A 14,499-nucleotide genomic window follows, 5' to 3' on the forward strand; every position below is an offset into this window, starting at 1 on the left:
GGTTGTAGCAAGTGCTTTTCGAGTAACATCCTTGACTTTTACAAACTGCAAAAAATATTCTAGGATCTCTTTTTGATCAGTATAAATGTATCTTGCAACTGTTCTTTGTGTGATATATCAGTTATTTCGTCGGTTAGTACAATGAACCCTTTAAATTTATTTATATCTTCTACAAAATGTTTTAAAATTAAACTGTTACACATCATGAGAATCTAATTTTGTAAAATCCAATTAACATACAACGCATGTTTCGCATTATTTTGTAAATGATCTGAAAGATCTTAATCTCCAGAGTCTACTCGAAATCTCAGTAAATGTCTGAAATTTCCGTTATTATCATTTGTACTGACATCTAACTCAGAACTAATAAGTGGTTTATTTTCCCGATGACCTCTAAGTGCGATTCCCTGTCTATCACAAAATAAAACAGTTTCAATGATGGGTAAAATGCATTTTCTATTTTTTTCTATTTCTTTTTTCAATGCATTTTTTATTTGTAATTCCACAGAGTCTACTTAATTATTTTTCACAGTAAGACAATTGTCATACTTGTATTGGCCAGTTCTATGATAATGAGTATTAGCATGCACTTGAAATTGGCCTTTAGTACCTATTGATTTTTCTAGTTATCAAATTTACTCGTCACTAAATTTCCTAAAGTCTGAAGGGTCCCTCTTCTTACTATATCATGACTAAAAAATACACATATCCTACAATATACTCCTTTTTGCTCCTTTGAGTATTGTAACTATTTAAACTGAAGCAACCACGAGTATTGAAATCTTAAGTTCCTATCTCCAAATTTAGGAAATTTATAATCAGGATTAGGAAACCATTGTTTTTCCATTTCTATTGACTTTTCCCTATCAGTTAACTAAAATAAAATTATTAAAATCTAATTATGGTCTATGGGTATTAGATCAGGTAATACAATTAAATTATAAATAAATTAACTTACGGTTTTCTTTATATAATAAGATATATCATCGCTATGTCCGCTTAAATTATACAATTCATTTGATGTATCAGCTACAACAAGTTCATCACCAATTACCTAATAATATTTATTAGAAAAATCATTAAGCGATAAAAATCAATAAGTGTAATAAGGAAATAAAGTTTGCATTTTAAATAAAAAGTAGCAATATTGTAACGAACATGGAATAATACGTACCATGTCGTTATCAGTTATACCTACGCTTACGACATGCGACGTAGCGGTAGGATCCCGATCTACACATGCACGTACTCCGATAAAGTGACAACAGAGTGCGCTGTGTGGCGGTGAAATATTGACCATTGTCGGCGGGACGTCTTTTATTTAAATTCATACCTTAGTTATCATTTAATATACATAAAACACCTATATACTATCAGCTGTACCAAATACCGAACGTAGACATAAAAAAGTCACGAAAACCAACATTGTCAAAACGGACAACTACGAACGGCACGCTGCGTAGGTAATTGTCAAAAAGGAGAGTGATCCGAGGTAGGTACTAGGTACTACTAATTCCCTAGCACCTGAGCTAACAGCTGATATCTGCTGATATCTTGTTACTTGTTAGCAATTGACAATTGCTTTATGCTTCTTAGATAGAGAAAAAGTCATCTGCTTGGCCGATCAGCTGTGACCCGATGACTTGCCTGGAACCGCGCAAACAGTTCGCTCGCATACCGTCCATCTGCTCGTATTTTAAATTTTAATGCGTATTTACGTCCGCTTTTATTGACTATACTATTCTCTTACAAGTGATGTCCCACATTTTCGGCCACCTAGATTAGAACAAGGACATATTCACCGTATATACCGTCGCGTACTGGCTAAAATAATCACCACGTCGTCGCTTATTATATATATTTGCTGCAGTTATTACAACTTTAATACAAATTTTACCGTGAGTATCCAAACAGTAGTACTTGTAAAAGGGACAGTAGAATTGTGTAAAAATTATTCGTTATTATTAATTATATACTGATTATTTACGCATTTAAATTATATTCTTATCTAAAACTTTGTATAATCAATATTTTTAATATCACTATTGCTAATATCAAAACTTTTATTGTATTAAATTTATTTATTTTTAAATAAAGAAACAAATATGCATTATGCTCAGAATTATGTTTTGAAATTATTTGTAATTAGACCATTAAACGTCTATTACAATAGGTATAATACAATATAATGTATGATAGAGAAAGTTTTAATTTTATTAAGATTTTATAGATTAAAGGATATATTTTTATTCATTTTTAAGACGGTTATAAGTTATAACCTATATTACGTCAATGTGCTAAAGGTATTAAAAAAAGCAATACGTACCTATAGTTGTTTAATTTTAAGTCCAATGCAATATTAAGGTGCTATTTAGGTTTAAACATCGTTGCTAACTCGAGTAAATTTATTTTGAGTTTTCGAGTTTGCTGTAACTATTATGGATAATATAATTAGAAAACAAGAAAAAACACTGAATCACATTTCGTCATTGAACGCCATGACTGGTTTACTGGACACAATATCACAATACTATATACAGAGTGATTAATCAAGCATGGTCACTTCTATATACATAATAAAAGGATAATTTCTTAAATATAATATAGTCAAATTTTGATTTTTTAAATGTTCAACTATAGGTACCTTGTTAAATACGATATTTTTGAAACAATTCACAATATTTGTTATAATATGGCAATACCAAACATTACTTTTTAATTGACAATCTACATGTTTTAATACTGTATGTTAATCAGCTAGTTTTCTAAAAATGTTGATTGATTGTAACTGAAATTTTAAATTTAAATGAATAGGTATGCTCTGAGTCGTTATACTTTAATTACTATAAGGAACACTACATTAAAAAATAGGTACTTTGTAAATGGATACAAGCTTGGTAGGTACCTTGCTATACATAAGTATGAAGTATAAAATATTTGAATAATTTTTTCTTAGTCAAGTATACCAAGGCGATTTTATAATATTACAAAATGTATATAGATTAATATAATTTTAAAAATAAAAGTTAATAATAATATCTTTTTAATAAACAAGATATTATATTTTTACTAATATTGGTGATGTTGGAACATTAAGAGGACATGTAAGTTTTTGTTCGAAAAACTGATGTTAAATTACTTTTAAAAATCCCAAAAATTAGGATTTTAATATATTTCAACGCATAATTTAAACATAAAAATGGGGTGTGAGCATGTTTAATGATTACCTTGTGGCTTGTATATGTATAAATCATACGAAGTTATATGCTTATTATAATATTATTTATTATGCGAACTGCGTGTGTGTCCCCTTTGACCCCAGGTCTGGGAAAGTGGTCCTGTTTAAAAACATATTTTTCACATGAATTTAGATCAACTTCAACGTTTAATATTATGTTATTTAATATACGTTACACATGACTTAATGGCGGAATTAGTCACCGCAACAATCCGATAAAGATTAGGTTAGGTTAGAAATAAATAAGAAAGAAGAACAATTGGATATTTTTTAGTTTGAAAATGTATGTCACGTCTCTTTACAATTATCTAATATTCTAACGAACAGTACTAAATACACATATTAAATCCAAATTCCAAATTATAATTATTCTTAAAAAATTGACTAGTAAACGGCTGGGAAAAAATTCTAGTTAACTAATAACTAATAACTAGTTAACTATGTATTTTCGTTATTTTGGAGTTTTTAAAAACTATTATAGGGAACTTTGTTTTTAATTTTAAAGATTATTGACTAAGAAACAAAATAGTGATAATAATTATAGTAAAACAGTGGCGTAATTACGGGGGGGGGATTTGGGTGTCGTATCCCCCCTAATGACCTTTTTTTTAAGACTGGTTAACTGCATTCACCTATGTACTTCTTTATCTAATAATATTATTTTTTTTATATATATATATAGGTACATTGAAATCAAATACCTCGGCGAATTAATATTATTATAAATAGTCTATATTTTATACTTTATAGAAATAATACAAAAAAAAAACAAATCCTTTATGCTAGTAGTACATAAATACTTTGTACCTAGTTCGTTTTAAATGCAGCCACGCAAGTTTAAAAGTATCACTATTGCAATATGTTTTGAGTTTGTTTATGCATTGTGTAGTGGAACAAAAATAAACCCCGAGCAATAAAGTATTATTTTATCTAGATTAAAGACTATTGTCATATCTATCCTATCTTATCCTATCCTACTATTTTTCCGTAGTCCTATTGAACTAAAAATAACTTATCGACTTGTACAATTAATCGAAATTTATTCCATGTCTCATGTGTACATAAATATATTGCTCTGAATTCTGAAAGGTGCTTATAATAAATACTTTTAATTTTTTTTTATTGGGGGGTATAGGTAAAATGTTAAAACATTTTATCCCCCCCCCCACAATGTTAGGTTACCAAATTACCCCACTGTAGTAAAATAAATAAGAAATATTTAGAAATAATTAATTCAATTTTTTTCCAAACAGCTAGCTTGACAACTTAATTCATCTATAATAAAAAATGTAATTACTAGTGCTAGGAGTACATATTATGAAAAATAAAATCATTTAATAATTTAAATATTTTGAGTGTTTCTGTTCTACGAAAAGTAAAAAAAAATTATATATACCTAACGTAATAAAATACATTTTTTTTTTTTATACCCTTTCACTGTGATATGTTTCGATAAATGAAGTTAGTTGTTCAATTTTTCAATTAATTTGAAGTATATTTTTATATTAATCTATTTACATAATACCTACTAATATTTTAATATTGCCATTGTATAGAATGAAAAAATCTTTAAATTTTGTAAAGTATCTTCTGCACATTAGCCATTATGTAAAGATAAAAGTAATCATGCAAACAAACAAATGACATCATAGGATGAAATGTTTTGTCAAGTATTAAATATTAAAACTATACCCCAATACCACATATGTTCACCATCTCCTTTCCATAAAACCCAATACGCAAAATAAAGCGTAAATGATGTAGAGATCTATTAAATTATAAAAGGATGTGTTATTAATGGGTTTCTTCCTCAACACGCTATTCATGCTATTTTATTTTACGTAAATACATCAAATTTGCTTATTGTAATTATTGTGTACAGATTGTAAATTGTGTTTTTTAATAAAAAAAAAAAAAGTATTAATAAATTAATATAAATATTAATTATAAATATATTTAAATATATATTTTTATATTATAAATATATTTTATTATTATTTTAGTCTTACCTTTACCATGATATTTTAATAAATTAATCACAAAATATATAGTATCATTAAAACGGATTCATATGCATAGGTATTTAGGTAGTACCTACTTAAAACAAAATATCATAATAATAATAGTTTGTAAAGTTACTAATGTAGTTTGTAAAGTTTAAATTGACTTTTATTATTAAACACCATTACACTTATGTTCAGTAGCATTCAACTTTATTGGACTCGTGAACAATTTAATTTTTTGTTTATATTTTGGACTTTTTGTTGTAAAAAAAAAAAAAAAAACTATACCATTTCGTTATATTATACTACTTGCACTGTTTATGTGTTAAATTAGTGACTTTTGTACAAAAAACAAAAAGTGAAAACATTTAAAAATATTTAAAAAGTTTTTTATGGAGATGGATGGATGTAAGCTCCAGAAATACATTTTATTTGTAATTTTTTATAGAGTAAAACTCAAAATTATTAATATTATGTTTTTTTTTTTATCATAAGTATTCTATAAACCGCATTAAATGATTTTTTTTACATAATGTGAGGATATATAAATGTTTATTATTTTTCACAAAATATTCAAATTAGATATCATAATGTTTTTTATTAATGAAAAAAAGAACATTTCGCCATCAACATTAATATTATTTGAAAGATGGATCAAATACAAAAATTACTCGCATAGAAAATATTGAATGCTCAGGTCAATAATAAATTATGAAAATAATAGTTATACCGAAATTGAAAAAGAAATATATAAAATATAGATAAAATACTAATTAAATTGTAGTGTCAAAGAAAGTGAAAGTGATAAGGCAATTTTCAAGCAGCTACAACTACCTACGTATTTCCTATACTATTGGGAGAGTAAGTAGTTGTATGGTATTTTTATATTATTATTCAAGTAAAATGGAATTGTAGTAATGAACATTATATATAGAAAAATTTGACATCACGTAAGCAGCAACTTACTGCAAAATCAATCGAACACGAAATTAATAATTATAATATATAGACTACTATTTTCTGCCAATATAAACGTTCGTTGATCAGTTAAAAAACAAATTACTTAAAATGAAATAATTGTTCAAACGTTTTACGCACACGCAATCACGTAATAGTAGTGTGTCTACGGCGGCGACGTTTTGAAGTCGAGGGCGATTGATATTGAATAAAACTAATATATATATATATATATATATATATATATATATATATCCCCGCTATGTCATACGTATTAATCACATCCAGATATAATATTTTATGCCCAGTTTACACGCACACAGTCACTGGCTTTCGGTGGTCAAGTCAATGGGGATTGTATAGTGATTGAAATAATACTGCATGGACGAACACCAGTTGATTTCCAGGCTATTACAATTGAATCTGGACGTGGAATACGCGTCAGTCAATACCGTGGGGTCGCCTTCATTCAGGGTTGTACTCCATTTTACCATCATCGTTTTGCTTCTAGTACTTCTATGGCCGTTGCAGTCGAACCACGTTACCCGGTACACGATGTCTGGTAACCACGGGTTGGCGCGATTTCGGTAGCGTGTTGATGTCGATTTTTGACTGCTCCAAGTATTGCCCACCATAAATAGTCCGGTCTGAATTTGTAACCGCGTCTTCCGCGCCAACAGAATCCAAAACATACCATACGTTGACTGGACTAGGTACGTCTGACGACGGTTCTTCAAGATTTTTTGAATACCGGTCAATTTCAGCCGGTTCCCCTGAAAAGACACAGGAAGAGATAATTTTTACAGTTAACATAATATTATTATTGTTTATAGTATACGATTGATAATGATAAAATTGTATTATTCTTCTCATAGTAAATTCAACAAATCGATTCGAAAAAATGTGTTCTGTAACATCCACAAAAGCAAAAAACCTATTTTCCGTCTGTCCCTAGTACAGCAGCAATCGGCCGCGTTGGCTTCTGATGGGATAGTGCGTTTAGTCGAGACATTGTAAGCTTCAGAACGGATATAGACACTATCTACAGCTGAGGTATACATATTTAGGATGTGAATATTTTGATAAGAACATAATAATACTTTATAATGAACGCAACCTTACTATCTTCAGTCGTGGGCTGCAGTCATACTACCCCGGGTTAGCGTAATCGTGCCTCCATATCGTCCAAATTATTATATTAATAACTAGCTGATCCCGCGCACTTCGTTGCCTATTAAAAATTAATTTTATAAAAAAATATTCCAATTTTATTTTACTGGATTGGATCCATGTCAACGAGCTTATAAATAATAAATAGTGACAATAATGAATATAGTAATTAAAAACGCAGATGGCTACACTGCTATGAGTCATGCACATGCACTTTGTGTTGAAATGAGACAACGTTTGTTGTGGGAAAGAGAGGTCCAACCAGCACTATTTTGTGCAGTTAACTCTTGTGGTTTTATAGTATAAATGGGCGATACCCGTTTGCGTATATTTAACCTTTTTTGCAACTCGTTCGCATACAAATGTACAACTAGATTGCGCGCACGAATTTTTAATACCTGTGATAAATGACCCTGCAAAACGTAGGAATCGTTTGCGTACATAAACTATAACAAAAGTCTACTTAAACCCTTAACAAAAATAAGGTTTAAGATTGTTTTCAAACATTTTCCTTACATCTCAACAACAGATCACCTGATTTTAAAACACGAAAGTCACTATACTTATAGTTTTCAATATTAAAACAATGTTTTCCTCTGCGCGTTTCAAAAACATTTGATATTTGAATGTCCATGGTACTACACGAATTAAAATGACTATGCTATCTCGATAGCATCACATGTTCGACTAAATAATAGGCATATAGTAACATCCAGCGGTCGTCAATAACGCACACATTTATCCAAAATCACATTATCGTTTAGAACCGCACACTAGTTAATCAATTACGCGTATCTTATCGAAATTTGCTCTATACGTTAGGTTAGGTTAGGTTAGGTTTTTCAATGTACGCAAACGAGTTGTCAGTTTAAGTACAGGTAAAAAATTGCGTACTCTGCGCAAACGATTATCATCGGAATAAATAATATTATTGCAATCGTTACCGGAGTCTGAAGGGCGATACCGGTGTGCGCGTTGTGAACGTGTTCGTACAGTTGTTCGCACATGCCGACCCACTGGCACGCGCCTACCTGGCACTGCACATCCGGAACATACCGGCACTCGGACTGATGTTCGTCAAAGAGCTGCACGGGCACCAGCTCGGAGCAACCGAACGACTGGTTGGGGCACGCCACCTTCACGAAAGCGAACATTTGGCCCAATTTGACGGTCATTGCCGAAATGCTCGACAAGTGCACCATCATCGTCCGACACAGCGGGCACGGTATGGCGGTATTACTCGTACCGACGGTGTCCAACAGCGTCAGCGTGCACGGCTTGCACAGCGCATGCCCCTTGGGGCAGAAGCACGACATTGCCGACATGAGGTTCAAACATATCGGACATTCCAGGGCACGGGTGATCTGCTTGGAGAGGGCCATGATCTCAGCGGTATCGGACGCCAGCGTCTTAGTGGAAGCCGTCGCCAGAGTTGTCATCACGACCGCGTCAACTCGACCACTGCAGAGATTGTGAGGGACGTCCCGATGTAGTGCAAACGTTTACGAAAATCTCAAGCGACGCGACACTTGTGTAATGTACATTGATCAGCTACACATGCTACTTCATAGTTTTGACTTTTCAGTGCATTACGAATTATTATTTATTTTAAACAATCTGGTCGCCAAGCGTTTTGCTAGTCATTGAAGTGACATTTTTCCTACGATAATGATGGTTTTATTACAAGCAAATACATAGAATGATATCTACTCGTAATCAATAATTATTTATGATTCAAGCGTCAACCACAAGATATTGTTTTTTTTTTTAAATATTATATCAAAGTTAGATTATCGGTATTGTTCAATAATTTTAATAATTGCACGGCTTCTATATTATGATAGAAACATGTTTTGCTTAAATATCTAATTTTCTTTATTAGAGTTTGAAGTTCAGATTTTTTTATATTACTATATTTTATGTACATAAATGATATTTTCAAAAGATTTGAATTGATTTTAAGTTATATTGCCTATATTTAGATATTAGATTATTATTTTTATTTATATTGCTTATTGCCTATTTTTATTAGCATAGGTACTACGAACCTATTCAGAATAATTAAATGGCCCAGTTATTAACTCAAAAGTTAATACAAATGTACAATACTGTCAATATTATATAATAATGTTAGGATCACTGAGCTATAATAGTCTACCCTCACTATTACTAAATAGGAGATCATTGCCGTTTTTAAATTAGGATTATTTTTATTAGGATTATCATTATTATAACAGACTGTACCATCATAGTATAATTTAAATCCAACTTTAAATCTTGGCGAATAACGTAAAGATAACCTACCCATTCATGACGTGGGCTATCTATACCAAATGTTTATTTTTATCATCAGAGACAGAAGCAAAACAAAATATAATAAAGTAATACCCTTAAATCCATAACGGCCGATAACAAACGCTTAAATTATAATATATTGTATTGTATGGTATTCGTATCACATTTATTTTGTGTTAATTCGGGATTATGTAAAATAAAATATTTGTTCCTTGAGGGTGACAATAATGCAGGTATTAACTTATAATGTGTTTGATATATTCATATGAGAATCCCTGATTTTAATTTAGACTGTTAAAGTGTTATTATTTTTAATTCTGGTTGAAATACTGAATCCTTCAATCAGCTATATAATATATTGTTTGAAATGATCTGTTGATCGCTGCAGTTTTTAAGCGCTAAAGCAATAAATGTCACTGAAATAGGAATAATATTATACATTAATTGATAAATTAAATTTTATTTTACAAATGGAACATTAAAATGATGCTTGTTTTATCACAATTAACGAGATATACAATTTACAGTATAAGTTTGTATGCCGATTATAATTTTTATTTTTTTATTCTGAAATAGATATAGCTAGGTATTATGATTATCAATAACTTTATTCGTATTGACACGTATTTAAAGTAGTTTGAATTAACTTGTTTAGTCACTTAATAATATAGATGATCACTGAATACACCTTTTTACCAATACATTATTATAGATAATTACTAGGTTTGTACGATCAAGTATCTAATTATATATGACACACAATGATAATATGTGAAGCCACATATATTATATGATACCAACGTAATAAAAAATGGGTTGTTATTATGTTTAGGGGGAATAATGAAGACAGTATATATGTATATAATTGTTCATCCCCATTGTCCTAAATTGTATATTCTAAGTATTTGAAAATATATTCATAAATGTATTCTTAAAAAATTCTGAATATCAGAATTTTAATAAATGCATTATTAAAGGATGAAATGGAGTTATCCATTATTAGTTAATATACGTGTAGTCTTATAGTGTTCAATTGTTGGTAAAAAGGTTAATATTATAAGTAGGCATAACTATTTTTAATTGTTTAGCTTAATTTAAATTATTTGAACGACCAGAATAGAAGTACATGGCAATCAGCTATCATTAATATATAATAACGGAAAATAATTATTAAAATTAACATTTTTGAAATGTCAATAAATATAAATCAAAATAATAATTTAAGGTTTTATCAAGCATTTTAAATTCATTTAGATGCTTATAATATTATATATCATCCAAATTTGTATTGACTAGACATGTGTCTTATCAATATTAATGTGTTCATACAACTCGCATTTCACATATTATGTATATTTTAGATTTTACTAATATTTTGGCTCATTAATACTATAAGTATATGATATCATATTATTATGCGGTGCTTATATTGTAGGGATCGGTAGGTATTGATTTAATACGGAAATTAATTTTTTTATTTTTATAAGTGAAAGTTTTAATGAAAATGGACTTTGACAGTTCAGAATAAGTATTTATTTTACAATATTGATAATTGTTTTGAAAATAATATGTTCTCCATTAAAAAAAAAAAATAATAACTATTAGATAATAACCTTGCTAATCAGGGTATGGAAACCGTTTAAAATAGCAATATCGATATGTATATTTAATGGAAACTATTAATAATATTTTCATATGCCATAGCCCGAGTTTTAGAGTAAATAAATACACGCAGGTCGAACCTACCATTAACAATATAGATTATTACTTATAAGTTACACTATAAGTTAATATTCTCTACAATAATATGTAAATTAACTGACAGATTTTCTTCATGAGGTGTACGTTAGCGCGTAAGAAACAATTTTTGAGAATATGTTGCAGAAGTAAAATACAGTGAACCAAAACTCATCATAAGCTTGTTAAACTATCATAGGAATAATTAGGGCACAGATCAACCAATTGATAATCAACATACAACTAACCTATAAGAAAAAGCAGTTCTCGTTTAATTTGATATTTGATAAATAAAAGGTGCGTTGGAGATTTTCATGGTTGTTTATAGTATGCAACAAAAACAATAATTTATAGTCTACATTCTACATTTTATCGAGGTTTTGGAAATGCATGCGGTCAAACCATTCTTCATGTGATCTCAATCGTGTTCGTGTAAGAAATTGTGCAACATACACACATTCGCACAAATACACTAACATGCGTGAATCCTTAAGCAGTATTTTAGTGTTAATTTATTGTTTTTATCGAAATAGCAAAATTATTTCTCCGATCTTGTCCTTCGGTTCCAGAAAATGAGAATGAGAATGAGAATCTGAAACGTATATCTCATCGGTCCTACGTAAAAATAAACACTTATTTGTTTTTAGCATGTTTTATCGTAAGTATGTGACGTATATCAATAACTGATTTTTAAGAAACATTGTGCTTATAAGCAACTGAATTAAAAATACATAAGGTGGACTACTCACCATATTGAGTTGTTAATTAGATACAATGTATTGTATTATTACATTATTACTATTCATAAAAGATTACATAACATATTAAACCGTGATATAATATATACCTACCTAGATAAAATTTAGAAATAAAATAATATAGAATAAGACATCAGCTATAACTATATTAAGTTGCTTAAATATTAAAATTATATAATATGAGCTTATGGATCATGCACTGAGAAAAATTAAGAAAAAAAAAATATGGAATAGTTCACAATTGTGCGTGTCAACCTTACGCAGAGGCCATGCTAATCTTCTCTGTAATGTTACAGTTTTTTTTTTTTTTTTTTAAATTTATATAATATACTGTCGAAGCAAGTATAACATTACAAATAAAATATGAATGTATCGATATTATCATTATATCATTAAAAAAAATAAATCAAAGTATATTTAGGTTTCGATTTAATTTGTTGGTTATGAGCTCTGCAGTGAAATAGTTTGATCGTGTTTCCAAAACCCAAACAAGTTTTGTTAGGTAACTAAATAAAAATGTACGTAAATAATACTGAATAGCCCGATAGCTATAAGTATACGTAATATATTAGTATAATAACATACTACATATATCATGCCTTAAGATATTTAACTCATTCAAATGGGTGAGCAATGAAGTTTTCTCTCAGATAATATTTTTGGGCTGATTTTATTAATATTGCACAATAAAATCTTTGAAACTATCAAATAAATACAACTGAAATAGCAAAACTTTATAAATTACATAATATCATACCTAAATACCGTAACTTGTATTTTTTTCAATAGGCGATGTTCAATGTAAGTAAGATGTTAATATTATGTTCTTTTAAAATGTGTATATTATATTTATTTAAATGTTTAAATTAAATAAAAACATATTGTAGTCAATAAAGCCGAAACCGGTGTGTGTGGTAACTACTTAGAAATAAAATATATATTTATATATATATATTACGATACAATTAATAGTTTTTACTAGAAGTTCTAGAGGAAAATGAAAATAAAAAATTATAATACTATTCATGGAATGTTCTGTAAGAAACATTTTTAGTTTGCGTTATATTAATATTAAAATACTCTACCTAATGATATCTATTATTGAAATGAAAGTAAATAAGTGACCTATCTATCAATAATATTAATTAATAATTATATAGTTATGACGGAACGGATTTAAATGCTCTAAAAAACAAGAAAAATGCCTTAAAAAAATGACCTATAAAACTTAAAAAATGGGTTTATATTCAATAAAAACAAAATTTTGTATTTAAAACTTATAAAAAAACACATTATTATGAAAAATCTAATAAAAAATATTTAAATACAATACAACCTTAATTAATTAACTCTAGATAAATAGTTTATCGTATCTTATCTCTTATCTTTACCTTAATGTGGGTAATAATCTGTTGTAACTTGTATGTATATATTTTGTGTCTACACGTGTCAACAATCATTTCGTAATTTCGTAAAATAATACATATTTAGGTATTTTAATTTTTTTTTAGAATGAATGTGGAAAAAATGACTTAAAAACCACAAAATGCACTAAAAATTTCAAAATATGCTCTAAAAATGCATTAAAGTCTTAAAAATGCAAAAAAATGCAATTTGCATTCAAACTGTTCCCTGGTTATGACTTATAAACGCTTTATAGTTATTTAATGCAATTGAAATATGTAATATTTAATTGTGTTGGCATTTTTAAACGCACAAAAAAAAATTACAGTTAATTAATAAAAAAAAGCAAAGTTTTTTAATTGTTTTTAATGGTCGATAAATTGTTGAACCTTTTGATATTTTAAAGTCCATAAAGGGTTTCCTTTTTTACGAACCATTAAACAATTGAAAACACTCGATAAATTTCTAGATTATCGTGTAATTTTGTCGTTTTTTTTTTTTGTCTCTCATCCCTTGCTTTAAATAGCACGGACGTCAGTGTTGTACTTTTAATTACCAGCGAAAAGGGTTGCATGTATTACCGTGAAAAGACACAATAACAGTTAGTAGACTGTGCACACAATAAAATCATCCTCATCGTCGGGTGGTGCGTCGCTGAAGTGGACCTCGTTGAAGTGGGGGTGGTGGAAAAATTACGTGGCGGCGCTAAACTCCGTCCCTATAAAGTTGATGCTGGCACCGGCGAGATTAAGACGTTACACGTGGCCTCTGTGCACAGTGCAATAAAACGTAAAATAATAAATATATAGATACAAATACGGTGCGTACATGTATAGGTACAACTATTTTATTGGATCGTTAAAATATCTTCTCTCTCGGGCGTAAATCAGATAGACGGGACGGGACCGGTAAAAAAGATAAAACGGTAAAAAATAAA

General features: G+C 29.1%; 1 protein-coding gene and 1 non-coding gene across 2 annotated transcripts; both read right to left on the reverse strand.

The window, feature by feature from the left end:
• Positions 1 to 6,521: 6,521 nt before the first annotated feature.
• On the reverse strand, positions 6,522 to 8,807 carry LOC107161639 (uncharacterized). Its single transcript, XM_015508132.2, has 2 exons — positions 8,313 to 8,807; positions 6,522 to 6,971 (listed from the first exon to the last, which is right to left on the reverse strand). The coding sequence occupies exons 1-2, from the start codon at positions 8,805 to 8,807 to the stop codon at positions 6,522 to 6,524; spliced, it is 945 nt and encodes a 314-aa protein (XP_015363618.2).
• A 3,570-nt stretch (positions 8,808 to 12,377) lies between these two features.
• On the reverse strand, positions 12,378 to 12,483 carry LOC149060546 (U6 spliceosomal RNA). Its single transcript, XR_016190030.1, has one exon. It is a non-coding gene; the product is annotated as a U6 spliceosomal RNA (small nuclear RNA).
• Between the last annotated feature and the right edge of the window lie 2,016 nt (positions 12,484 to 14,499).

The sequence above is a fragment of the Diuraphis noxia genome, unplaced genomic scaffold (genome assembly GCF_037042655.1).
Source record: "Diuraphis noxia isolate RWA-SAM2 unplaced genomic scaffold, SU_Dnox_SAM2 contig0001, whole genome shotgun sequence".
Taxonomy (NCBI): domain Eukaryota; kingdom Metazoa; phylum Arthropoda; class Insecta; order Hemiptera; family Aphididae; genus Diuraphis; species Diuraphis noxia.

What these genes read in the sequence shown, in the direction of transcription:
- LOC107161639 (XM_015508132.2), bottom strand. Translation starts at nt 8,807, where the DNA reads ATGACAACTCTGGCGACGGCTTCCACTAAGACGCTGGCGTCCGATACC. An exon ending in GTATCGCCCTTCAGACTCCG is followed by an intron (nt 6,972 to 8,312) that starts GTAACGATTGCA and finishes GTGTCTTTTCAG; the next exon opens with GGGAACCGGCTGAAATTGAC.